General features: G+C 36.2%; 1 protein-coding gene across 27 annotated transcripts in view; it reads left to right on the top strand.

Annotated features, from left to right (window-relative positions):
* Nucleotides 1-27,615, top strand: part of MAP2 (microtubule associated protein 2) — a 265,271-nt gene that overhangs the window by 168,790 nt on the left and 68,866 nt on the right. For 26 of the 27 annotated variants that reach the window (XM_033859830.2, XM_033859827.2, XM_073807321.1 and 23 more), the window contains exon 3: nucleotides 19,792-20,076. In XM_033859830.2, coding sequence (XP_033715721.1) covers nucleotides 19,815-20,076 — 262 coding nt within the window. In that variant the 5' untranslated portion in view covers nucleotides 19,792-19,814. Of the gene's footprint in view, nucleotides 1-1,620; nucleotides 3,391-19,791; nucleotides 20,077-27,615 lie in introns of those variants that run through there. The other variant, XM_073807308.1, reaches the window with a different exon arrangement.

The following is a 27,615-nucleotide window of genomic DNA, read 5'->3' as shown; positions in this document are numbered from 1 at the left end:
TAATATTGAACAAATTGTTAATAGCTAATAACAACAATAAATAATGAGTAAATAATGATTGAAAGAGTGAGTAGGTGGTATATAAATGAGGGGTTAAAGAGGTGAAAAGCAAATGGGCTCTAGCCCAAGGTAGCAGATTTACAAAATAGGTTTTTTGATGGTAGTTGTTTTTTAATTGTCATTTCTCTTGTGTGTGTGATTGTTTGTCTGTTGTGGATAAGAAAAAAGAGTATGTTTATAGTCAGAAGGAAGGAGGAAGCTGACACTGTGATTCCAAAAGGGAATATTTAAGGAAACAAAGCTTTGGAGGAGGTGCGAAAAGATCTGCTAAAGAACAAGTGGAGATATTAATATTAACAAAAGCAAGGGCCACCTGTTCTAAGATAAAGTGAAGACAATAAGGGAGGATGAAGAAGGACTGTGGAGACAGGAAATAGACCAGGTGTAAAGTCTTCTATCATCTCAGGAAAGGCAGTGCTTTCACTTTGTCCTTGGCAAACATCAGACTGTCCTAAGATTCTCTGAAAATGATTGCAAATTCTGTCTCCACCTTGGCCTCAAGGCAGGCATTTGAATAGGACCAACCTGAAGGCTGGGCTCTTTGCACCATCCATACCAGGAAAAGTGAGGGGCATGAAGAAGGTAATTTAGGAAGAGCAGCAGGAAATGCTCTTGCCTCAAGTTGACTCTCTCCCTTCTCCCACTCCAACACCCATGGACTGTCCTAGTGCTGTCGGGATTTGCTGTGTAGGCAACAAATGGAGGATAGTTACTGAAATTTCTTTCATTTAACCCTGTTGCTTCTATTAGTCTCATTCTTTTTTTTTTTCTAATCTCATAATATAGTTCTTCAAACTTTTCTGCAACTATATTAGTTAGGATTGGCTAGTTGCTAAAACAAGTAGATTCAGAAGTGTGTTATCACTTTATTTCTTGCTCATTTAACAGTCCTAGCTTAGTGTTTGGGTTGGGAAGCTGTCTTCCCTCTTCATAGTCAACTAGGTATCCAGACTCCTTTTATTTGTGACTTTGTTATTGTCTCCATCCAGCTGGTAGAAGGGCAAAGACCAAGGAGGAGCACATGGAAATGTGTATAAGTGAGACCTAGCAGTGAACATATGACGTCTTCTCACATTCCATTAGAGCTGGGTCATGTGACCACATCTAACTGCAAGGGAGGTTAGGTGATGTAATCCTGCTGTGTGCTGAGGAAAAAGAAGACAAAGATTTTGATAAACTGCTAGCAGTCTCTGTTATACCAAAAGAAAATCTGTCTATGGAATTAATATATTTGAACATATGGATCAAATAGTTCAAGCCCTGACAAGAATACATGCCATTCATACCATAGAGATAAAACTATGAATCATAATCTCAGTATCATGTTAAAATAGTAAATATATGAGATACTTCAGTTTATCGAAGTTAATTCATACAGTAGTACACAAATAAGATATTTTTTAAAACACTCCTTATAGAAATAAATGTTGTATCCAAAAGGATAATGGCTCAAAAAGCATAGTGCCTGGTACTGCTCTTGGATTTCTTCAATAACTGCTTGCTAAAAGAATCAAATTATTAATTGATAAATGTAGAAAGCATCATTGTAGAACAAAATAAATATTTGTACTCTGATGAGTTTCTAAAATGCATTATAAAAAGACTTGAGTTGGGATGGTAAAGTAAAAACTCATTTTGAACTGAAAAAAGAGGTGCCCTTTTAAAGAAAAATAAGTAAAGGTAAAATATTGAGGAAAAACCCCACAGTTTGTACTTTTGCAAAAAGTTTTAAAGAATTTTGATTTTTGGATGAATTCACAAATAATATAGGCCCCATATTATATTTTTTATTTGTTTTATCAGTACCATTTATTTGGAGAGTAGTAAATATTGCTGTTTATATGGAGGGTAGCTGTGCATATAATTTTATGTGACCAGAATATTGTGTTACAGTGTTGTTTAAAAGCCATTCAATCAGGTAAACATTCTGCAAAATCAACTTACCTGCTAATAATTCTGTCGCAAAGCTTCAGGTTCCTGTGACTGTGGAACGCTTGGGTTTTTGTGAGCATATTGCATTGCAGTAAGTGTATGATCACTGTTTTTTCCTTGAAGATTAAAACTCCTTTTCCCTTTAAGAATGGGTAGCAATTTAATCAAGTTCTCATGGCATCAGAGAGCATTTTAAAATGAAGGAACCCTAATAAAAATGGACCTTCCTGCAAGTATATAAGGAAAAATGGTTTAGTGCGTCAGCCTGTATAAGAAGAATGAGAAGTGATAAGCAAAACTCCAACTTGGCTGAACCTGGAGGCTGATTCCTTCTGAGTGTCTCTGTCAGACCTTTCTTCCTGAGAACTATAATGATTTACTTAAACATGCTAATTTCTTGTGATTAATTTTCCTTACTCTTTTTTTTTCCTCACCCACCCGCTGCACTTTTTTTAATGAATGTCAAGGACTCCTGTTGTACGATGTGCTCAGTAATTACTGCAGAAGGCAGTTTGATTCCGAGACAGTTGTAGTCTCTGTAAGAGAAATTTAGAATTCACTAAAGCAAATACTTTAGTGAGGGGGTGCCAAAGCTTGAGTCATTTAAAACCATTGTGAACAGCGCCCTAGGAAAGATCCGGTAGTAATCAATCTTGAATAAAGAGCAAAGGACCAAAACAATCAAAAAGACTTTTTTCCAAGACAGACTGCTGTGGTACTAGAAAGTTCTTGCTACTGGGAAGCAGTGTGTAAGCCTCTTTGTTTCAGGCTTGTGTATTCCTTTTTGGCATATGTTTACAACTAGAGCAGGTCTTGCTTTTGAAACCTAAGAATTCTAAAGGAAACTTTGTTTTAAAAGGAAGAGAAATTGAAAAATAGAGTAATTTAAGATAATATAACGTAACATACATGCACACTTAACTATAACATATAGACATATATCTACGGATCATTTAAATATACACTACAAAAGTGTTATTTGAATGGAGCACGAGGGCAGGGAAGTTCTTCAATGAAGCTCTGTAGGGAAGTAACATACTGATGTATAATTTTTATATAATTTTCTCATTTTAGACCTGAGTAACTATATTATGTAATTTAGATCCCATTTGTTTGTTTTTGCTTTTATTTTCTTTACTTTAGGAGACGGATCCAAAACAATATTGCTGCAATTTATGTCAGAGTGTTCTGCCTGTTTTCCTCTAGGAGTTTTATATTATCTGGTCTTACATTTTGGTCCTTAATCCACTTTGGGTTTATTTTTGTATCTGGTGTTAGAGAATGTTCTAATTTCATTTTCTTACATGTAGCTGTCCAGTTTTCCCAGCACCACTTATTGAAGAGACTGTCTTTTCTCCATTGTATATTCTTGCGTCCTTTGTCATGGATTGATTGGCCGTAAGTGTGTGGGTTTATTTCTGGCTTCTCTATTCTGTTCCACTGATCTGTGTCTGTTTTTGTGCCAGTATTATACTGTTTTGATTACTGTAGCTTTGTAGTATAGTCTGAAGTCAGGGAGTGTGAGTCCTCCAGCTCTGTTCTTCTTTCTCAAGATTATTTTGGCTATTTCATATATGAAATGCAAGATGTAATAATTTAATATAAATTAATATTTAATCATATGAAATTTAATGTTTTAATTAGGTGTTTGGTAACTATATGATTACCTCATTAAAATGTAACTTTCATGAGGATGGGAATTTTGCATGACCTGTGGGGCACTGAGTGACCTACCTGTGTTTCAAAATAAATATCTTATATCCTTCCCCCATCTCCAATCCCACCAGCACTACTTTAATTCAAATTCTTATATACACTCTCATTGATTATCACATTATTGACCATCTATCTACTTTTCCTGTTTCTGATCATAACCTTCTGTAAGCCTTCCTATGGCTCATTTTCTCATTCATCATTGGCTTAAAGTTTCTCAGTGATGTACCATTAATAATGTTTAAATTTATCCTACACAGGCTGACAAGATGCTTCATCATCTGGACATTTGCTTCTCTGCAGCACATCCACTCTCCTATTTCTGGCATTCTGAAACATCCTTGATATTTTCTAGCATGTTGCCAGTTCTCTTCTACCCCCATGTCTTAGTGTTGCTGATCTTGTAATTAGAATTACGCCCTTATCCACCATGAACGCCCTTCAAGACTGAAAGCACATTTTGCCATTATGAAGCCTCCCACAAATTTTTTGATTTCATAGGAACTTCCATAGAATCCCGTATACCTCTATTAAAACACTTATCATATCATCACTTAACTGTATGACGTCATGTTGATTTCTCTCAGTAGCTTCTTAAGACCAAAAGCTGAGTCTTGCTAGTACTTACCTATCCTGAGCATCTAGAAACATGCCTGTGACATAATAGGTGTTTAATAAATATTGTTAAATTTCACCAAAAGAGAACATTTTCTAACCTCATATGTCTCTCTTCTACTGCTTATGATTAAGGCACTTGTGTCACTTTTTTTTCTTTTAGTTAAGAATGAGTGAGGCAGTCTCTTTCTTATTTACAAATTATTTCTGAAAAGACTTATTTTTTCCTAAGAAATTTTGGTTTCCTTTACATTTGAGGTCTGTAGTTCCTCAAAGGAGATATATCTGTGCATCTTAATTTGCATTATCCTGACCTTACCAAGAAAATATTTATGTTTAATTGAAATGTCTGTTTCCCTTGGCCTCTACGATTAAAATGCCAGACATGGAATATAGTTTTAGTTTTAAAAGCTAAACTATTCATTCTAATTTTTTAAAGATAAAACAGAGAGAAAAAGGTAACAAAGATAAAATTAAATCTTGCTGCTTAGAAATTCTCAACCAAAATGCCTACTGGAAATATGGATCTCATGTGAAGCTAAATGACAGTTGTTTATGGCCATTTTCTTGGAGTAATGCAGTTACCTTATTTCACTGAATTTCTTGATCCCATCCTGAGTTCTCATTTTTTACATAGCTTAACGCTGACTTTCTAACCTAAATTTGGAGTATTTCCTCGCCTTGGTTTACCTCTTAGTTTAGTTAAAGTAAAAGATTTTAAAAAAATAAAAGAAGCAAATTCTTTTGGTCCCATACTTCAGTGGGTGAGGGTAGTGCTTTTTCCATCTATTTCTGTCTGACACTTTTCAATAGTCTCATCTAGTGTCAAGAGAACTGCCAAGTGGAAATGAGTGGTCTATTAGTACTTGGTTTGACCAAATGGAGACCCATAAGCCATGCTCTGAAAGTCCTATCACCCATGTCCTCTGATCTGATGCCACAGTCTGCTATTTCTCTTTTATAATAGTACATCACTTTCTTTATAGGCTTCCAGAAATAATAAAAAAAAAATTTCCTCATTGTAATGATCAGTGTCTAAGGGTTTTGAGAAACCTAAGTAGAACTTTTGTGAACTGTTCTTCGTTTTGGAAAAAACCCTATTGTATTGAAACAATAGGTTCTAAGCATTTAAAAAGAAGACAGTGTAGAAATAATCCATATGCTTGCTTGTTGCTGAAAAGCCAATTCTTAATCTATGGATTTACTTGTGGTACCCAAGTTCTTCAGCATGGAATTGAAAAGAATTTCAAAAAACGTTTTAGAGATTAACGGTGGCAGAGACAGAAAGATTCTCCAGATTTGCCTATTTATTGCTTCTATAAAAACACTAAGGTGAATTCTTGGATGTATAGATTAGAAATCTAAAAATCAGAGTGCCAACCAAAAGCTCAGACACAACCTACCTGAATGAAGCAGGTTTACTGCTACTGTGTTCCTCTTGCCTCAGGTCATCTGCAATCCCAGGCAGACGAGGCACAGTCCACAGCAGCCCTTTTTCTCTTTCCTTTTCAGAGATATTATCACCAGCAACACCTCTAACCTGCCCAGAGGTTTATCATCAGCCTTATCTGTCCCCTTTTCTCCCCTTCTACTGCCGTTAAAAAAGCATAAAGTTCCTATCCTTTAACAATGCAATGGTTATAATGAAGTGTTAAAAACGTATTGGGTTTAATAAAAAAAAAGTAAGCACCGCCCAAAGAACATATTTAAAAAATTAACGTGCTTCCTCAAAATTCTTGTGACTTTCATAGAAACATGTTTCATTTAAAAATTAATTTAGCATTTTTTACATTCCAAACCATGTTTTTATTTGCTCTTGGCCAGGTCCCATTTGCCTTAATTGCCTAAGATGGGTCTGTTTTTATATCAAAATGTTTTTATCTGTGAGCTCACCATATAATTTTGCCACATCAGTGCCTATACATGCATTAAGACTTCTACATGTAAGATTGGAATATTTGTCTTTGCAGAAAAATTAATTATTGTGAATATTTCTTTCAGCTCATTTTTAATCATCTCATAAACATAGTCTAATTACATATATTTCAGGCCTGGAGGATTTAGCAAATTTATGTCACATCATATCACTCCAGAAGGTTAGCAGAATACACGTCGCAAGCCATAAAAGTTGAACTGATTTCTAGAATTCACTCCAGGGTACATAAAGATATGTCAGCTCAAAGAAATATCTCAAACAGTATATGAGGACTGACGGACCCACTTGGATCAGACATGAGTTGTGAGGGAATTCCAAATGATAAGGATTCTGTGAGGTGTGGTTTTTTTTTTTTTTTCGGCCCAACTCAGCGATGGAGTGAACAAGGCTACTTTCAGCTTAACTCAGAATTCTCCTGAGTCACAATTAGAGCCAGCAGACGCACTGTGCAACATGGCACACAGCCTGACCCAAATCCGAAAAGAAAGAAAATAGAAAAAAGTGGATCTGCTTTATATGACTCATACTTTACCTTTCCCTAGAAGAAAATTAGTATTTATTATGATTAACTAGATTTTGGACTCTCCCTGGATGCAGTAGTTTAGTATATTTAAAAATGGATGTTATACAAATATTTTGCATCTATCCATTTTTCTTTCTAAATATATATGACTTAGGTCTATATTCATGTAGCACCTGTGATGGCCTCTATCACTGCATTAACTGTGTTATCTTGTAGCGTATATATTACAAACACATCTGACCTCTTCAGTATAGTGTGAGCTGTTCGTGGCCAGAATCCATAATTTAATCATCATTGTATTCCTAGCGCCTAATAGCTTGGTGTGAAGCTGGTATTTAATAAATGTTTATTGAATAAGATTCTAGAAAGCACAATAAATAAATCGATAATTGATGACAACCTGAAAGTTAAATGAAGGCTCAATACGTACTTTGTTAAAGCAATTTATAAATAGTGCCTCTTAAGGAAAAGTCCAGTTCTTCAGTGTGTTCAGGCTCTGTTTTTCTCAGCGTTCTCCATTTTCTTCCTTCAGTGTCTCATAAGATGAATCCAGATCTGACCGGCTCATGTGTCTCTGTAACCCACTAGCACATTTCAAATAACAACAAAATAAATAAAATTTTAAAAGTGGTGTCTAAAAGAACCTCATGAGACTCACGCTGAACAAAAACAAACCAAAAAGAAAAAAAAAAAGAATCCCATCTTACAGTGTTCATCAAAAATCAAGCAAAATATTCCCTAACACTGTGTAGTTTAATGAAAGAGCACTCTTCAAAGCACTCTTCAGAACATGGTATGTGACTGAACTGAAGAAATCTGAACTTGAGTTACAAACTGACCTCAAGAAAATAATAAAGTAAATGCCTGTCAAAATAGTATAAACCATGATACTTCTCACAACAAACAGATTGGTAGTAAGGTTTGTAAGTAGATAGATGATAAGATAGGTAGATAGATGGATAGGTAAAATAGAGAAACTTTAATTTATAAGCAGTCTGGTAAAAGAAGACAGGTTTTATTTTAATTAAGTTTTTGACCGTGGAATCTAGCCTCTCATTTCAATCCTGATCTCATCACCAAGTCCAGGTCTATATGCTCCTTTTCTAAAGTAGCTTTCAGTAAGGGTTGCTTCCATATTTAATCATGCATCCTTCCAATTCACTTTTAATACCATTGCTGGATCAATCATTCTAAAAAATAAACTTGATTATGTCACATCTTTTGTGGTGCCCTCTGGCCTTCAGGAGAGTCTAAGTATGGCTTACTATACCCCTTTATGATTCTACCCTTGCCTGCCTGTCCGCCTCCTTTCCCCATGTCCCACTTCACTTCTGGACCACAGCGAACAATCCTGTGCTCTACACGTTCCTCATTCATTCGTGTAGTAAACATGTGTTGTTGAGCTTACTCTGTGCGACACACTGTACCAGGTGCAGGTGATGCAGATATGAAACCCTCTCCCTCCAGGAGCTCACAGCTTCTTGAGGAAGACAGACGAATAGGGAGGAACATCTAACATAGAGTGAAAACTGGAGTTAGGGATGCCAAAATCGTGCTCATTATGGTATCTTCCTGGAAGGTGTTGCCTAGCCCAAGTCAAAAATAGCACAGGATGTGGTCACCCAGACTCTTTCTTCCTAGAAAGCTTCCCCTCCTTTCTTTGGCTAACTCCTACTTGTCCTTTAAATTCAACTCGATGTTACCTCCTCCGGAAAGTATTGACTTCCCAGTGTGATAAGAACTGCCTGTGTGCCTCCACAATTTCCTGTCCTTATCTGCGTCACAGCATGGACCACATGACTTTTTGTTGTCGGTTTGTCTGTGAGCTCCTTCAGCATAAGCGCTATATATTTTTTCTTGTATCCCCAGTGCATTCCCTATGATACATAGAGCCTTTCCATTAATGTTTGGGAGACATTTCTCAAACAATTAATTGGTTAATGAATTAAGATTTGTAACCTCAGTTGGAAGGCATTTTAGAAGTCATATAGGCCAACATCCCCTTGATTCTATAACGTTCATGACAGGATGGGCATTCAACTTGTGCTTGAACACATCCACTGACAAAGAGTGCATTAAGTTCAAAGAAGTGCAGAAAACAAATGGGGCAACTGATTATCCTAGAAGTCCATATACACTTACTATATTTAGAACAAGATTTTAATCTGAACATGTTCAGAGGCAGAGCTTCAGTCGCATGGCTTGTGTTTGTGAAAGAGGAATTGTTCATCAAAAGATAAAGGGACTGAGCAGATCAGATAAAGTGGCAGAAAAGAGCACAAGTGGCATATTGTTTATAACTTCCCAGGACTTCATCCTTTCTTGTCTTAAATAGCTGAAAGAAGATCCTCTTCATGGAAAACCATAAAGTATTTAGTTTTTAAATAAATCCTTCACTTCCAACTCTCCATCCTTTTTTTTTTTCTTTTCATAACTCCTATTTTCTTCTCCAACTTTTCACGTTTTGTTTTTTTTGTTTGTTTGTCTTTAATTCTAGCATCTTATTTTGTGATGTATAGCACAGTCTCCAAGTTTACCTGGGTCATGACCCTGCTCCCACCTCCTGTAAAGAAATCTCTGAAGCATCTTGTCCTCAAGCACTGATTGCTGTTTTTACATTGTAGCCCCTTTAACACCCAACTAGTTCCCTATAAGGTGGTTCTCAGGTGTCTGAAACTAAAGGATCTTCATTTGATGGTGGTGCCAGTAAATACTTAGGACATACTTTTTTTTTGGAAAACCTGTAATTCTATAGAATAGGCCTTAGCTTTGTACCCAAAGGAGATTTATTTTTACAGTGCTTTATTATGTGACACTGGACAAAGTCTGACAAATCTGGAATCAGATTTCAAACTGGAAAAAGTTTAAAACAAAATTATTAATTGTCAAAATCCAAATTAAAATTTCCCTCCTACGCTTTTTATCCTTTTTATTTATGCTTAAAGAAAATTGTATTAAAATTATTATGATTGAATTTTTCTTTATATGGTAAAAGAAAAGTATTGATGTAAGGGTCAAAATTTATCCCTTCAAGAGTTCCCTTGCTTATGAAACACACTCAGGTTTTGTTCATGTCTAAGTTTGTACACCTAGTAAATGGGAGAACCAGTATTCAACCCTAATTTTCTTGTTAGAAATCTATTACTTATTACACTATATCTCCAGGTCCTTAGCGAAATATCATCAGTAGAGGCTAAAGCTTTAGAGCATTTAAATATTATTTATTTCTGGTATGTATTCTGTATTTATTAGTTCTTTTATATAATATGAAAAAGGGCCAGAAATAATATACAACTGTGAAGTACAGGTTGTATGCCATGGTCACATAAAGCTCCTTACCCAGTTTAATATGATAGACTGTTATCAGTGGAATGGATGTATGAAGTTAGTGTCATCTGGACTGGATTCTCCTAGTTCCTACCCCATTCCACCAACTCCTTGGCGAAAGAGCAAGCAATGGAATGGATATTAGTAGATTTGGCTTCTCATTCCAGATCTCCCTGGAAGTGTCTAACTGTCAAATAATTACTCTCTCTGGCCTCAGTTTTTCAGTATGTGGCAGACCATACATTGAATCCTATTGCTAAAAATATTCAAATAAAAGCCACAAAATAACAAATAATAGGTAACATTTGTTGAGCACTTCCAACTTGCCTGGAATTATGCTTTATTTGTATTACCTTATCTAATTCTATCAATAACATAGCATTGGCTTGTTGTATACTCTGTGTCCATTATCATCAGAAATAATGATGCACTCAACAACTCTCTTGATGTGAATTGTTTATTAGTCACGGTGTGTGGTGAAGAATGGATCATCCTTGCTGGTATTTTACAATCAGCCTGAAAAGAGCAGAAAAGACATGAAACAAATACCTGGATTTTCAAATTTTCATGTCATCAAGAACTTTTCCTCAGTTTTGTATAGAGACAAAGAGAAAATACATAGGGTTGTAATTTGTTAGTCAACAGCTATTTAAGCTTAGAACTCCTCAGCATTTGTTAGGAAAGATACAGATTCTGCATAAATTTCTTATATTGTGAGGGACCCAAACAAAAGTTTCTGTTTTGTAGTACTGATACGGATAGTTAGTAGTATGAAGCATAATTGAGCCTACATGGAAAAGGGAAACGATATTCATATGCTTAATTGTATTATAGGACTTGTTGTTGTATTCTTTTGTTCATCCTTGGATATGTATCAGTACAAAATTAGAATCCCAGTGTTTTTACTGAACTGGCACATTACATGATGACAGGGCAGAGCATATCACAGAAAACATTCTAGAATTGCTAATGCCAAGTGCATCAGAAAAATGGAGACATGCTTATCTAGCACACAGTGTATTTTTCCTTTAGATTTTCCAAGCTTTCATTGTTTCTCCTTTTGCCAATTTTTGAGAGTATTTAATGTTGCCTGGTAATAACTATAATCAGTGACTCTTTCTGTGTTTTGTGATCTTTCTAATGTTGTAATCCAAAGAAAAACAGTGAGGTTTGTGGTTTTGTGGGAATCCCAAGAGAAGAAAGTTCTTCTTGACTAAATGACATTTTCGGCACCCATCTCAACTATCTAGATATTAAATCCTTCAGTTACTCCTTTGAGGGCTTTGCTAGTTCAGAATATCACATATTCACACCATGCCTATTACCCCACATCCATCTCCAAAGTGATCTAACAGATAAAGAAGATTATAACTGGATTTGAGGTATTTTAGGCAAAGTGTATTTTTGTCCTAAACCGTTAACGAGTGCCAAGAAGTATCTGAAATAAATATTCTAAAGACAGCTTGAATATGTTGTTAAACTGACCAAGGACTAGTCACTGTTTTCACAGTGTGCAGTAGGTTTTTTTACCACAGAAAATGGGTAACTTTAAACATTCTTCTGAGACATTTCTGCTTCCCTCAAGTAGGATTAGACACAACAAAGGACTGGCGTGTTCCCAGGAAGCTGACTGAAAGCAGTGATTGGACTCCATCCCACCATCATAAATGTCCTGGACTAAGGCAATGAGAGATCCAGCTTCTATTTTTGAGAATGACTGCCTGACCTATCAAGATAATTGCCTTAACCCCTTACTCCAGTTATTCTACAGGGATATTTCATGTGTGCATTTCTATCACTCCCCATTCTTTCCTGAGGTCCTGTGCAGCAGGCTTGCCTGAAAGCACCAATCTTCAAACTTCAGTGTTTCAGAGTCATCTGTTAAACCTGTTAAAATACCAATTTCCAAGCCCTATACCCGGAAATTCTCATTTATTGGATGGATGTTGGAGGTGATTGGCTGAAGACACTTTAAGTTACATTGGAATAGATGATCCCCAAAGAGCGTTTTAGTTTCATGTTTTAAAGCCTTTTTCTGAGAGGGATGAAACTGTTTATCTTAAAGATATTTCTAAACCTGTATGTTGCATGGTCACTACTATGTATGCTAGGTCTAGAAGTTTGTTCTACTAAGCATTATTTTTCATACACTCTCAGTGGAGTTAGAACTTGAGTCGCTTCTTCTACCGTGCCTGAAAATTAGGTTTCAAAACCATTCTTCTCTCACTGATTGAGCTAATGTTGGCCAAATATCTATAGCTGACAGAATCTTTTTCCCTGTGTTTATCTGGATGTATTAATTAATTCAATATTCAACAAATGTTTGAAGCCCAGCTTATGACTAAATGGCCCTTTGGTAGGTTTGAATATTACTGTCATGGTTTGCTTGTGTGCATCTTACTTTTACATAACACTTTTCATACTTTGAAGGAAAAATATGAAAAGCTCCAACCAAGTAGGCAGAAAATTAGAGAATGGTTTCTTTTTTAGTAAAAATGTATCTCTGATTTGCATTCTTAGTCCTGGATTTGCCCTGAGAAATGAAATTCATTGGTAGCTCAGACAGCAGAGCAGTCAGGGACATTTTCTTCTGAGTGTTTCTGTTTAGTTCTTATTTCTTCTCTTTATAGTGGAGGAAATGTGACAGATGTACCTTATTTTATTTTATTTCTTTGTATCTGAAAGCCCTTGGGACATATATGCTCAGGAACTACTGTTTGGTTCACTTAAATAAATACATTCACCACTTGCTTTAAAGAACAAAAAATACAGGAACTATCAAAGCATGTCAAATTTGTTTTAATGTACAATATGCAGGCAGTTCAATGATAGATCAAGGTCCAGATGAAAATGCTTCTCTTTTTAAACTAGCCTTTAAACACATTAAGTTTTAATGTACACATATGGTTTTGTAACCTTTAGGGAGAACCAGCAAAACTGTATTATTTGGCCACCTTCAAAATAATAAATACTTTGTCATTCTGAAGTTATCATTCACTTATTAGCAACATTTGCTTGGATGTTAATTAAAAGAGTGTTCTAGGGAAAATGAATAAAGGAGAGATACTTTTTTAAAAAGCCATGTGTTATTTTTTCTAAGAAATTATATTTTTATTAGAATTTAACTTATAACCTGTCTGAAAGATCTAGAATATTAAGTGAAGTTTTATAAAACATGTTGTATGAAAAAGATCGATGTCTGTTTTGTATTTTATTCACTTTATATACATGAAGGTTAATATCAGAGCTGTTGTGTGCTAAATAATATTATGTAATTTGCTCAAAAGAATGGTACCCTATAATAAAATGTCAGAAGGCAACAGATACAGTTATTATTTATTTATAATATATATCCTGCCTGACTTGAGGAAAGATTTGATAAGTTTTACAATTAAATTATATATAAATTATATTTATATATAATTTATTTCTATAAACAGACACAGTACCGAAGACTTAGAATGAGGTAAATACTGGAGTTAAGCATTAAAAGAGTTCCTGGTGATTAAGGGGAAATGTGGGAACAGATATATTACCTGACTAAGAAATATCAGAAATAAGCAAAATACATTATCTCATCTTATTTCTAAATTCTAATATAAATTAACTTATTGGGTGTATCCTTAAGCAAGGAACAATCATATCACAAAAGACTGTTTTCAAGAGTGATTTTACAGATTTGGAGGCAGACTTTTAGGTTGCTTGTGGGCAAATCCATATTTTTTCTTACACACACAAAAATATGAATTTATTTAAGTATCTGGACAGGTACTCAAGTAAAGTCTCAGAGTTTTGAAACATAGAACATTATAGTCTTAGGCCTGGACAATTTTTAAAGCAGATGCATTTAAATACAAGTGATTCTCCATATAGTAGAAATCAAATTATGGATGTTGTAGTCAATATTCTAGAAATCTAAGTAATAGCAGTACTGACTGACAGACCTACCCATAAGCTACAAAATCGGTCTCCGAGAACCTACATTAATTATCATATAAGATAAACACTTTCTATTAAGTAATTGAAAATTAGAATATGTCTATCCCAAACCATGAATTGAGTTTTGCCATCACAGCCTTGTTTTATGTTGAGCTGGATATTTCCTTTTTTCTTTCTGTTCTTTCTTTTGCTCTTTGTTGTTGTTCCTTCCAGTCTTTTATTTGCTTTTTGTCTCTCTCTCAGTATTTCTTAATTAGAATTATCTAAGGGCCTTGGCTAATTCTTAGGCTACTGATCCATAGAAATAAAAACCTTCTAATCAACATGCGGGAAGGTACTTATTTTTTACTCTGCAACATTAAACATATATGCATTAAATCTACCTAAAAACAAAACTGATGAATTTTACATATATTAAATAGACAAGAAATTAGTTTTTATACCGTTTCAACGTAGAAATTACTCTGTAGAAAGACTGTTTTCATTAAGGTTATAGCAGTTTTATTATCATGATATAAGAGGATACAGGTTGAATCTTCAGCAAGTTAGAAATCTGATCAATGCCACATCATAATGTCTGGCTCATGTCATTATAATCAAAGGATAATGACAGGTTGCCAAACACTAAAGAATCTTACATTTTTTCATAATTATCCATCAGTGATATGAATCAGAATGTAGCCATGATTAGTAGGTTCAACAGCTGGTGTGAAAAAAAACCTGCATGCTCTTACCAAGGAGCACTAGATTGAGAGAGCCAGGTCTAAGGCTTATTAAGGGAAAAACTGGAAGAACTGGAATTTTAAAAGCTGGGATTTTGATGAAAGAAGAAATGTCTGTCCTTAGAGAACTTTCAAATATCAGAAGGAAATTGTTTAATAACAAATGGTGGCAAAGATTGAAGCTCACCACTCAAGTCTATAACATTTGTGGTGGCACAAGACCTTCTCTTAGCTTTTCTTTCCAACTGTATATCTTAATTGGGAAGAAGACTGGGGCCCTGTTTTATGTAGCATAATAGCCATGATATGATAGAGTCAAGTGAAATATCTCATTCTCAAATCAAATAAATAGAAATTTGAACTTCTTGGATTTCTTTTTAAAAATCCGTATTACAGGTATCTGTATCCTCATTCATATTGGCATTTGTGTTTAGCCCTAACAGCTAAGATTCCGTTGCAACTTATTATGAATTGTAGGTCAATGTCTTGGCCTTAGTACCTTTTTTTTAAAACTCAGGAATTTCCTTGCTCACATTATCAAGCTAGGCTTTTGGGAAGAGGAGAAGGAGAAGAGTGTAGGTAGTTTCTCAGCTTGCTTTGTCCATCCAGAAGATTGTACGGCGGATGCCCAGCTGTTCAGCAGTTAGGAGCAAAGAGGATTTGTGATCTTTTGCAATATGGAGAGAGGAGTCTTTTCCATTACACAGTAGGAATGGGATGTTACAATTCCTGGTACCTCGCAAGTTGTCTTTAATAGAGTTGGAGAGAATTTGCCTTTATCTCAGTTTTCTTATCTTCTTTAATTCCACAAGCACAATTTTCAGAGAGAGTCAGGTAAAAGTAATATTATACATCAGGAAGAAGAAATTAAAGGAAACTGTGATCACTTTTAACTATGTTTTAACACCATTTTGAGGAGTAGAGATAATCTGTGACCCCAAAACATTGATTGGGAGTTTAAGTGAAATTTACCATGAATGGGTGGTATTTTAATAATACCATGTTGTGATTTTAAGTGAGAGAAGCTAAATAGTGTCTCCTCTGTTTCCAGCTGCTTTTCAGTAAAACCTAAGGAAATCTTTGCAAATCATATTTTCTGTCGGTCTTGTCAGCAATGCCAGTTCTAGCTTGAAATCTCCTAAAATGATTGTCACTTAATAGAGAGTTAGACTATGTACATTTCAAAAGCCCAACAAATTAGAAAGTGATATCTGACTGATCTGTATACATTTTAAGGAGTATTATCTGAGTAGTCTTATCAGGAAGCCAGATGATGCATTTTAGATAATAAATTCACTTTATTTGTGCCTCTGATAGTAAGTGAAATCAGTGTAGCCAGCCTGCCCTTTCTTCTTCCAACATTAGTTTTTATTGATTACTTAAAAAGAAAGAATTAAAAACTCTAAAGTATTAAACACTAAGGAATTCACTTTTTGAATGCCTGGTCTCTTGAAAACAAATTATCATAACTTTTTTTTTTTTTTTTTCTTGCGGTACGCGGGCCTCTCACTGTTGTGGCCTCTCCCGTTGCGGAGCACAGGCTCCGGATGCGCAGGCTCAGCCGCCATGGCTCATGGGCCCAGCCGCTCCGCGGCATGTGGGATCTTCCCGGATCGGGGCATGAACCCGTGTCCCCTGCATCGGCAGGCGGACCCTCAACCACTGTGCCAAATGGATGATTACCAAGTAACACACTGCGCATTTCCATGTTGGATCTTTAGGTTCAAATTGAAGAGTTTTAGTCATTGAAAAATCTTTTCCAGATAGCCCTAGGGGAAGAATTGCCAATTTTAGCTGGGAGTTATGGGTGCTCATATTATTTTATTTCCTTTGAATATCTATGGCTAGAATGCCCAGAGTTAAACATGGGCTAAAGTGCAAACCTAAGTATTTTCCAAATCCTTTTGGAGATGTTAATAAACATGGCATCAGATGAAGATTCTATAGCCAATTGCTTGAGATGCTTTGCACACCACTTGCCTTCCCTGAGAGTCCCATGCGCAGTAGAATAGCAAAAGCTCTCAGAAAGCTTGTGTTATACATGCCCATGTAACTCAGCATCTCTCAAGCTTATTTGAGCACTTTACTGCTGGTAATCTTCCTCCCCAAAACACATAATCAAAGACTATTCATGAAAAAATATCAGACAGATTTCAGTAGAGGGGCATCTATAATTTACCTGACCAGTATTTCTCAAGGTCATCAAAAACAAGGAAAGTCTGAGAACCTCTCACAGCCAAGAAGAACCTGAAGAGACAGGAAAACTAAATGTAATGTAAAATCCTGGATGGGGGTTCTAGAAGCGAAAGAGGACATTAGGAAAAAACTAAGATAATCTAAATAAAGTATGGACTTTACTTAATAATAATGCATCAGTATTGTTTCATTAATTATAACAAATGTATCATACTAATGTAAGATATTAATAACAGAAAATTGCGTACAGGGGATACATAGGAAATCTCTGTACTGTCTGCTCAATTTTTCTATAAATATAAAACTCTTCTAAAAATATAAATTTTTAAAAAAACAGTATTAGCCAGGCATGTACTTTTTTGTGGAAAACTTTTTCTATTTACAGGTATTCACTCTGCACAAAAAATATTTTGGACCGTAGAAGAATATGGAAATTTTATTTAAGCTGTTCTGGTAAAGGAAAAGTAAAGAAATCAAGGCATGTAAAGATAAGGGTGCTGAGGCAACAGTCTCGCTAGCAGTAAAATATTGTGATCAGAGCCATGCTTTGAATGTAAATAATTTATTCAGCCCATTAGATATATGAAGATGCCGAAACAAGATTATGTTTCTCAGAAGAAACATAATCTTCAGACTCCCGATTTAGGTCCTTTGATAGTTGACTAGAAGACAATGGCAGAGTGGAGTCTAGAACCCTGCAGAACTGTCTTTATAAAAGATGTAGCTAAGTTTTCAGGTGTACACATGGAGTGGTTAGTTCTGAGGACACACTCCTCCCATCAGGCTTTCATGTCCCAGTCACTTGCCGTGTCTGTCTTGGGACGTTCATTCAGTTTTCTGTGATATCTGGAAGCAGATTTGCAAGTAATTATTATTGGACTTACCAAGTTTTCAGGCTCTTCTTCCTATGCCAGCAATTCCAGTAAAACTACTGAAAATATTTTATATGTAATGACTGGTGGTATGATGACTGTTAGTGTAATTATAATAATAATAACAAAGGCAGTAACTACTATTTATTGAGCTTGCCAGGGACTTGTGCTGAGCCCTTTATTTTATTCTGTTTAAACTTCACAACACACCAATAAACTGGGCATCGTTGTCCTCATTTTATATATGAGGAAACTCTTCCGTGCATACAGTTCTTTGTACATCATCAGTGCTGTGCAGATGCTCTTTGGTTTATTCACAAGCCCTTCAATCAATGTTTTAAAAGTTAAACCTCTTATCTCCTATTTAAATATGATCATAGAGACAATAAACAGAATCCTTATGGGAAGCAATTGCTGGGGTTAGGGGTGTGTTATCATCAAATTAGTTTAAATGAGTTGATTCATCTAGTTCTTCCTGGTATGAACAGAAAATTAGAATAGGGACCTGAGAATAGATTGAAATTCAGTAAAAAACAGACAGATCCTTACTAGGAATCTGATAGGAAGCTTACTTCCTTTACAGCTTAATTTTTTTTTTTTTTTTTTTTTTTTTTTTTTTTTTTTACAGCTTAATTTATTTTTGATATCTCTAAGCAGAGCTTGGTAGCCAAAAGTAGATTTCTTTTAATACAGTTTTTGTTTCCTTGTTTAGAGGGTTTTGCTTGAGTTACTGTTTTTGAAAGAAAGGAAAGTGTTCTTAGTTTCCATCAGAGACTCTCATTGTCTATGTTATCATGAGTGTGGGGACAATAGACCATCAACAAAGCTACATTGCTGGCAAGAGCTTTTCAAAACTGAGTGATTTATCACCTCTCAGCAACTGCATCTCTAAATTTAGTGGCATCGGCATGTAAGTGAAGGCCGTGCGGTATCTGCCATTTGCTTAACATGTACAGAACACCTACCCCACGACTTATTCAAACTTTACTCTAATTTACGGCCACCTAATATATGTTAGTGATCTAACTTAATTGACTTAATTGTGAAATAAAACTGTAAGTTATGACATAGGCCTGATATTATAATTTTTATTCTCTATGTAAGATTTATACTGAGAAAATTTCATTCCCTTGTAATCTAGACATAGGGCTTAGAAAAGTTTGCTGAAAAATTGTCAAAACGATCTTTCTCTTAATACACAGTATCCAGAAAAACATATCTACCTGGTTTGAATTGATCATCTTTGAAACTGAAAGGGCTAATATATTGGCCATCGTCTTTTCTAGGTTTCACAGAGTTGTGGTTTAAAAGAGTATTTGGGATAATTTTCCATAATCCAGCATTTCCCCTCAGCCATTCTTTTCCCCACTCTTTTCTATCCAGTTTTGTCACCCTACAGATTTTCCCTATACTAAAGAATTCCTTTACTGTACAATGTCACATGTCAGTGAAAGTTAGCTCAGGTATGTCCTTAAATGCCAAGCACTAGTTTAAAAAAAAAAAAAAAAAAAAGAGTATATGTAAACTGATGGTGATCTTATATTAAAAGAATAGATATTCCAGAAAAGATCTGTAAAAACCAAGGTGTTAACAATAGCTACCTCTTGATATTAAAAGTGGGTTGTTGGGCTTCCCTGGTGGCGCTATGGTTGAGAGTCCGCCTGTCGATGCAGGGGACACGGGTTCGTGCCCCGGTCCGGGAAGATCCCACATGCTGCGGAGCAGCTGGGCCCGTGAGCCTGCGCGTCCGGAGCCTGTGCTCCGCAACGGGAGAGGCCACAGCGGTGAGAGGCCCGAGTACCGCAAAAAATGGAAAAAAAAAGTGGGTTGTCGAATATGTTTTTTGACCATAGCTAACTAGTGAGTTTGCTATAAATTTTCCCTATCTTAGTACTACTAATATCAGATAAGCTTTCTCCAAAGTCATGGCTGCCGTTTTTCCTCTTCCAATCACAGGAGAAGTCACAGGACGTTGAAGAATGGCAGATGATCGGAAAGATGAAGCAAAGGCGCCTCACTGGACCTCAGCTCAACTAACAGAGGCATCCGCCCACCCACATCCACCTGAGATCAAGGATCAAGGTGGGGCAGGGGAAGGACTTGTCAGAAGCGCCAATGGATTCCCGTACAGGGAGGATGAAGAGGGCGCCTTTGGAGAACATGGGTCACAGGACACCTACTCAAATACCAAAGAGAATGGGATCAATGGAGAGCTGACCTCAGCTGACAGAGAAACAGCAGGTAACTAACGGCTCTTCTGTCACCAGGGCTTGCTTTGTGCTTTGAAGTCTGTTTAGGCTGAAAGTGAATTAATTTACAGCACTGATCTTCTTTCACTAGTGCTAGGACTGAAATTCTAGTCGGTCAGGGGAAATAGACACCAAAAGGAGAGAAAAATCATGGGAACTAGCCTGACATTTCCCCCAAATTAGTTGTATGCTCAATCTCATCTCCCTATTTAGTTTTTACCACTTTAATTTTGGTAGACAAATGGCTTGATGTGTGCATGTTTTGCTAGTAACTGTCAGCACTGTAACTTACTGAAAGAAAACTTCACGAATAGTTTCTTATTGATACTCTTGAATGATACTGGACTTAAATCGATAAATTGATAAGAAGCATACTTACTTTTTAGGGCAGAGAGGAATGTAGAGTCTATCTCCCAGCCTTTAAAAAATAAAAGAGAAAAAGCAAAGAAAACAAACACACACATACATACACAGGAACCACTTAATACTTCCTCAGATAGCTTTTTAAGAACTAATATACAAATGCTTAAAGGAGAACATAATATAATTTAATCTTAAGTACTTCCTTTCAAAGTGTAATTTCTACCAATAGTCCTCTTTACTATTGATGATATTGTCATTAATGGCTTAGAGAAACACTAGCCTGCCCTATAATATTCTACACCATTATTTCCCTTCTTTTCGTAATTCAGAATTTAATGCATTTGAACACAGCAACTTGCTGACATGCTACTCCAAAGAGAGTAAGTAAACTACTAGTTAGAAAGGCTATACCGCCTTCAAAATCATCCCGTACTTATTCAAAGATTGGTTTTCTACAGTTAGTTAGTAACACGTGCACTGTACACTCAGTTCAAAAAATATATTTAAATTTTAATGGGCAAGTATGAAAGGCATTTCAAATATAGTATGATTTTTTTTTTAATCCACTCATTCAACAAACTACTATTGGGCATTTTCTACGTACAAGCTGTGCCAGGGTATGTGCAAGGAATGGACTCTGAACTTCACAGAGCAGATGATCTAGTAGCAGACATTAGACATGTGCATACAATTAATTCAGATACAGAGCACAGTGTGTTAAGTATCAAATAAGCAGTATAGGAGGACAAAGCTAGAGAGGGATTGTTTCCAAACAAAATTCCCAAATTGTGCACGGAAGCATCTTGAGGTGCCACAGCAAAGGCACAAGAGTACGGCAGAGTGTTCTAAATACTCAGAAGAAACACCGTGATACTCAATGGCTTTCAAATACTACATGAACTATTAGTTCAAGATAGTTCCATATCACTACTAGATCACACCACATTCCTTTTCAAGATGCCCTGTCTTTGTGAAGCTGCATTTCGGCAGTTGCTGTGATAAAAAAACAAATACCCTGCAGAGATGTATGTGGAATGGAAAAAGAGGGTGGCAGTGTCCAATCTAATTCAAAGATTTGAAAAGCTGTACAATGCCCTATAGGCACAAATGTCGCATTAGTAAGAAATTGTGGTTAAGAATGAAATAAAAATATTATTTTTACTTTTCATGGTTACAAGGAGGATTGAAAGAGATAGTAGAGTATATAAAATGAATGACTCAAGAAATAGTCTATTAATTACCGTTATTGTTATTATGATTATCAGTGGTGGTAGTTGTATCTATATGGACAACAGGGCACTCTGGGTCTAGGAATATTTTTCTACAGCTGAGTGTAATTCAACTTGAAGAGGGTGGAACTTGGGTGTCAGGAGCACTAACTGGGAAACTTTTGAAGGGATTGAGGCACGAAGAGTTGAGGACAAGTTAGAACAAAATGGTTGTGGGAAGGAAGGAGATAACGTGAGACCAAGATTTTTCTCATCATCGTCCCCCGCAGCACTTGACATTATACCTCGAGGACTCAATAAATGTGTGTTGAGTGAGTGGTTGAATGAATGCTGCAAAAAGAAGAAAGTCCTTTTCAAATTAATGGTGAAAACTATTGGAAAGTCTTATTTTGTCTCTTGAAGTCTCCCTAGTTGACTCTCACTGACTATTATGGAGGCTTATTACATACTCAAGTAAAAAAACCACTGTAGCATGCTTGGTCAAGCAGTAGAGAACCAATGTCATTCACTATTTCATTTTTTTCAATGGTCTTAATTATTTAAGAGCATCAGAAAAATGTATTTGCCAGGTCAGTGTGTCCTTGCCAGCTTCTTTGAGAAAATAATATAAATGAAAAAGAGACTAACAGATGTTTCTTTAAATTGTGGGTTCAGGACCATCCAGAGACAGTTTTGAATTCATCTTAATATATATCAAATGAATATTACATTACCTTTGGGAGACTAATTATGTAAGTTTTGTACGTATATTCAAAGTGACAAAGGTTGTGTAAACAGCCTGCTCTAGGTTACCAGAGTGATGTTTCAGTCCAAATTATGATGTGATTTTAAATCAATGTCCCTCCAGAAAGAACAGGCCAAGTATTGAATCCATCAATTATCCACATGTGGAAAGCAGTAGGAGAGGAAAAAGTGTAAAATATTATCTTCTCATACCCACAGAGGATTTCCCAGTGATAAGTTAATGTGCAATTAAATTTCTCTCCAAACTTTAGCTTAATAAAAGAATAAATTATATTATGATGGTTTATATATAACTGTTTCACAAATCACAAACAAAAGTTATCCCCAGTAAAAAGAAATGTTCTCAAATCTTAGATATGTTCTTTAAAAATGCTGTCCTTTGATGATGGAGACCATTGATACGAGCTGGCATTATATCAATAATTTGAGGTGATTATTTGAAAGAGGACCAGGCTATATATTAGCCCACTCTTTTATCATTCCATATAATGTATTGGTGTATTGCAATTTCCCCTATAATGGATATTTCTCAGGACATTGTGAACATGAAACGTTTCCCAGTGACATCCTCAGCTATATGCTATCGTGTCCAGACCATTCCTGGTTAAAGCTGAAGACCTTTCTTCTACTTTCCTTCTTTGCTGTAGCCTTCTCTTCATTCTGAGAAATAAACCTTTTCCTCAACATTGTTTATTTTTATCTCTATAAACAAGATCACATAACAAATGAATTGTAATCATCAGTTCCCCCTCCTTCTTCCTTCCTTTATCAGAGTGGGCTTACTTCACCCAAAGGTCTACCCATTGTCTCTCATCTACCCTTTTCAATGTGCACCTTCATTTCTGGGCCATAATAACTTTTAATTTGTAAAGGTACAAGGCCATAGTCAGCTTATCTTTGATCTTATGCCCTGAGGTGGTGGGGGAGGCAGCAGGAGGGTAGGAGTTGCACAGGAAGAGCTGGAAGGAAATTATACTTTACATTATATTTCTTTACAGCTTACCCTTCTAGATTTTTGTCTCTTTCCAAATTAGCTTCCAATTTAAAGCTAATCCATGGAAAGGTAGATAGTATTAAATGCTCACCTATTACTTTAAGAATTTTTCTTACATTTGTTTATTGACGTGTCCTTTTTAGAAGCCATGCCACAGAAGCCTAGCAAAAGAAGTGAGAAAACATTGAGAATCAGGCCATTTAGTAAAGTTATTATTATTGATAAGTGAATAAAACATGTGACTAAAGCAGTCATTTTTAAATTGTTTTCCCTACATGAATAATAAGAGTAAAGTCTTGTAATAAACCATTCCTCTCTTTTCCACCTTATCTTCGTTAAAGAAAGCAAGCAGAATGCATTTTGGTCGCTATAGAGTTTGAACTCTGAGTGAAAATTAGGAGCCTCATCTTTAAGCTTCTTATTCATAGGTGGGGCCCAAACTCATATGAGAATTCATATCATGATAATATCAAGATAACTGGATGTTAGCTTGTAAGATGACCTTTCACACTCCTCTTTATGGGTTTAGCAACCCATCCAAGATCACATGGCTACCGCCAACATGCAGGTCTCCTGCTTTATAGGCGAGTGATCTTACCACTGCCCCACGCAGCCTGATTCAGAGCCACACGCCCAGCTGCGGCTGTTACCAGTGATAGCCAAAGAAGGCAATTCTTCTTCCATTGCAGAATGGTCACATCCATGTACCTTGAAGCATGACAGAAAATGAGACCTTTATTCCCAGTTTTCAGCGTGAATGGAGAAAGAAAGGAGGCAATTCTGAGAAGTTTACAGATAGCAAAACTTTGAAGTATTTAAAATCATGCTTTCGTGATTTTGACTGTTTTAAGGTACAATGCTTTGAATACTAGTAAAAACACCAGTCACAGTATAAAGTGCCTTCATGATCATCAAAAGCCAGCATCAGGTATCTCTTTGAGTAAATTTAAAGATTCAAGGGCATTCCTTCAGTAACTGCCCCTTGATTTCCCAGGGCTGCTGTGTTTCCCCAACATTTCCCTGGATTCTTCCCAGGTCTACTCCCTGTCAAAGCAGTGAGATCTGTAAAAGCTCTTCTGGGTTATCCATGGTCAGTTTTTCTAGAGTTTTCCAATGGAGATGCGCCTTCTAAAGCCTGGCCTGCCCTTTCACATCTGCATGACTCAAGCAGCCAAGTTACAAACATAGTCGGATATCTAAGTTTATTGTTGCTGAAATTATAAATTTAAGCTTGAAAATGCACAGTGGAGAAAAATGTTGTCATCACTTACAAGCAAAAATATGAATATACCTTTAAACTTCTCTCTTTCCCTTTTCGATCTTGGAAAATTCAGCCTTTTCTGACCTCCCCATTCTCCCCTCCTCCATCCCCAGATTTGAGAGTTACTGGTAGGAGTCACCATCCCATTTAAACTGTGGCATATGGTATGTAATATATATTAACGTAGGCAGAGCGAAATAGTACAGGACCATTTCTCCTGTGAAACGACTGAAGGCATCCGCACGACCCCTAAGGCAAATAAACAAGCTGGCCTAACAATACAAGAGGTTGCAGATTTTCCTTTGCTTGTTGTCATGCCAACCACTCATTGCTCTGGCTGCCATTTCCCTGAGCTCCACAGAGAGGAGTGTGCTGAGCAGTTATTTAGCATTCAGGGCGGATCTGCAGAAAAGCACACAGCCTCACTGCAGAGTGTCTGGCCCGGCGGCGCCGATGGATAAGGACAGAGAATGGGGATCTTTTCAATGTTTTCCTTCGAAAGGTTAGGCATCGGGGGCTAGAAAGAGTGAGAAAGACAAGGATTGATAGAAAAGGCATGAGGTTTGTATTTGTCACGTTTGCTTTGTCCTATGTGGTCTCTATACTATTTGAAGGCAGGTTTGGAGATTGGCTTCAATCATCTGTGACTTGTCTTGTTGGTAAATAGAAGGATCTGAACCTAACTGGGGGCTAGCTTGCGTGGACATTGTCATAAAGAACCTTGGTAAGGTATGAGCTTGTTTATAGCAGGTATTGCTAACTAGAGCTTATAACGTTTTACAAATTAGAAGAAAAGACAGGTACCAGATACAGTTGTTTATTTAAATGTGCAGTTAGAGGGTAGTTCTTCCTATAAAAAATTACCTTATATCTTTCTTTGCTCTTCAGCCGAAGTCTTAGAGTAGAATGTGATTGTCTTAAGCCGGTAATTATGAAACAAAATTTAAGGAAAACTTGGTTTCTCTAGACTCCTTTTAACTAAACCCAATGATGCAACAAATAAAACATGATTTTATTCCTTGGAATTTTAATTGCCTACAAACACTTCGAGTTGTGAAAAGCAAGGCTCGATGTAACACAATATAATATGATATTTTAAAATTAAGTTTAATTTGCATACGCATTTACTCCCATGTATGGTCCTCCAGAAAATTCCTCCCATGCACTTGCGGAAATCATTCTCTTTTCTTTATTGTCTTGTTTTGTGTTAAATGTCAGAACCACGTCACAAACACTTTAAAAAAAACCTATTTTATCATTTTGTTTGGTCTACTGACACTTTGAAAAATTGTGTTGAATTTGAATCTTAATCAATGCAACAGATTTGAGCTAAGAATAATTCAGAACTACTTGTAAAAATTATTGTCTCGCTTGTTTCTAGATGTAAATATAATTTAATACCATTGTAGTTTTTACTTGAGCCTTTCTCCTAATCCTGTATTTTTCAGACCTTATCAAATTTTCTCCTAATTTGCTGTCATGGTGGGTCATCATATTTTTCTTTTAATATATTCCAATTATTTGAGGTTTTTAAAATCTCCACTAAGAGAAGATCTCTAAGCAGTTCATAAAATCTTTTTTATTCGTAGTGAGTAGATGACAGTAATCAGTCATGGAAACAAGTTTTCCTTGATTCATTTTTCAACCCTCTAAGCCCGTGCTTTGGTTAGGATTATGCACAGCCTTTATCTGTCCCTTGTTCAATTTCTAAGCATTCTCTCCTCACAAAAGAGAAAAGACAAAAAAAAGAAAAAAAGATGAGAAAAACTTTAATACTAATTTGGAACAAATAAGTTTCCCTAATATCTGGGGAATATATTCATCATCAATCAATAATGTGTTTTTTGAAAAGTATGATGTATATATAAATTGATTATATTGCTTGTATATACCTGAGAAAAGTATCTGTCTCTGTATACCAAATACCCCCTTGAGGGTTGGCTTCAGGTTTGATTTTATTGCTGTTGGGAGGTTAGTAGGCTGGGGAGCACCAAACAGTCATCACACCTCCCTCTTTTCTCCCCGAGCTACTTGAGATGAACTGACTTTCTGCTTCAGTATATCAAGCCCTCTTGCTCTCTCACACTTCACTGCACCTTAGCATGTTACGTAAAACACTGCTTTGACTGTCTGGGGAGCCTGGAAATTCATACCAGGAGCAGATGAACAGAACAACTGGTGCTGCATTGCAGACCTGGTAGTTTAAGCATGATCTGACTTGGCATCATGAGTCCCCAGGGGAAAAGGACACTGCACGCTCGCTGCCCTCTCACTGTGTTACTCGCCTCACAGAATGAGTCACCGTTCAACAACCCTCAGAGAAAATACAGTTCTAAAACCAGCCAAGCTGATAAGCAGAGAAAGAGGAAAGCATATGTCCTAGGCTCTCATGGCAACTTTGAACAAATATGCAAATGGTAGGTGGTTATTAGAACACAGAAATGAGAGTTAAATATCTGCTTTTACAGTTGATTTCAGCAAAACTCAAACTTCAGAAGATATTAGGCAAAATGGATACCAAGGGAGGAATCAAGGTTCAGAGAAAAATCATGTATAATAGAGATGATTCGGCCTCAGCAGCCTGAAAATTAGACTCAATATTTTCAGTCCAGATTTTGTGTTTGGAAACATAGGTCCAAGCGGTGCTGGGAGCTGAGCACCTCTGATTCTTGCATAAGTGACTCTAGCATGAATGGTCAGTCCTTTGATTGAACTAACAATCTTCTCTTTTGCAAGCAAAGATAATTTGCCCAAGCAATCTGTTATGGTTTCATTCGTGTGCAGCATCGTGAAACAAGTGATGGAAAAATATTTTGAAAGGGTACATACAACAGAAGAGATTATCAGAAGTCCATGATCAAAGATCCAGAGCTGATTCATTTTATTTTCTCAAATGAACCTCTTCTTCTTTCAAACATCCCCATGTACCATGTTTATATC

Source organism: Tursiops truncatus, chromosome 7 (assembly GCF_011762595.2).
Source record: "Tursiops truncatus isolate mTurTru1 chromosome 7, mTurTru1.mat.Y, whole genome shotgun sequence".
NCBI classification, from domain to species: Eukaryota; Metazoa; Chordata; class Mammalia; order Artiodactyla; family Delphinidae; genus Tursiops; species Tursiops truncatus.
Note: the sequence above shows the minus strand (reverse complement) of the source record. Positions and strands in the feature narration are given on the sequence as shown.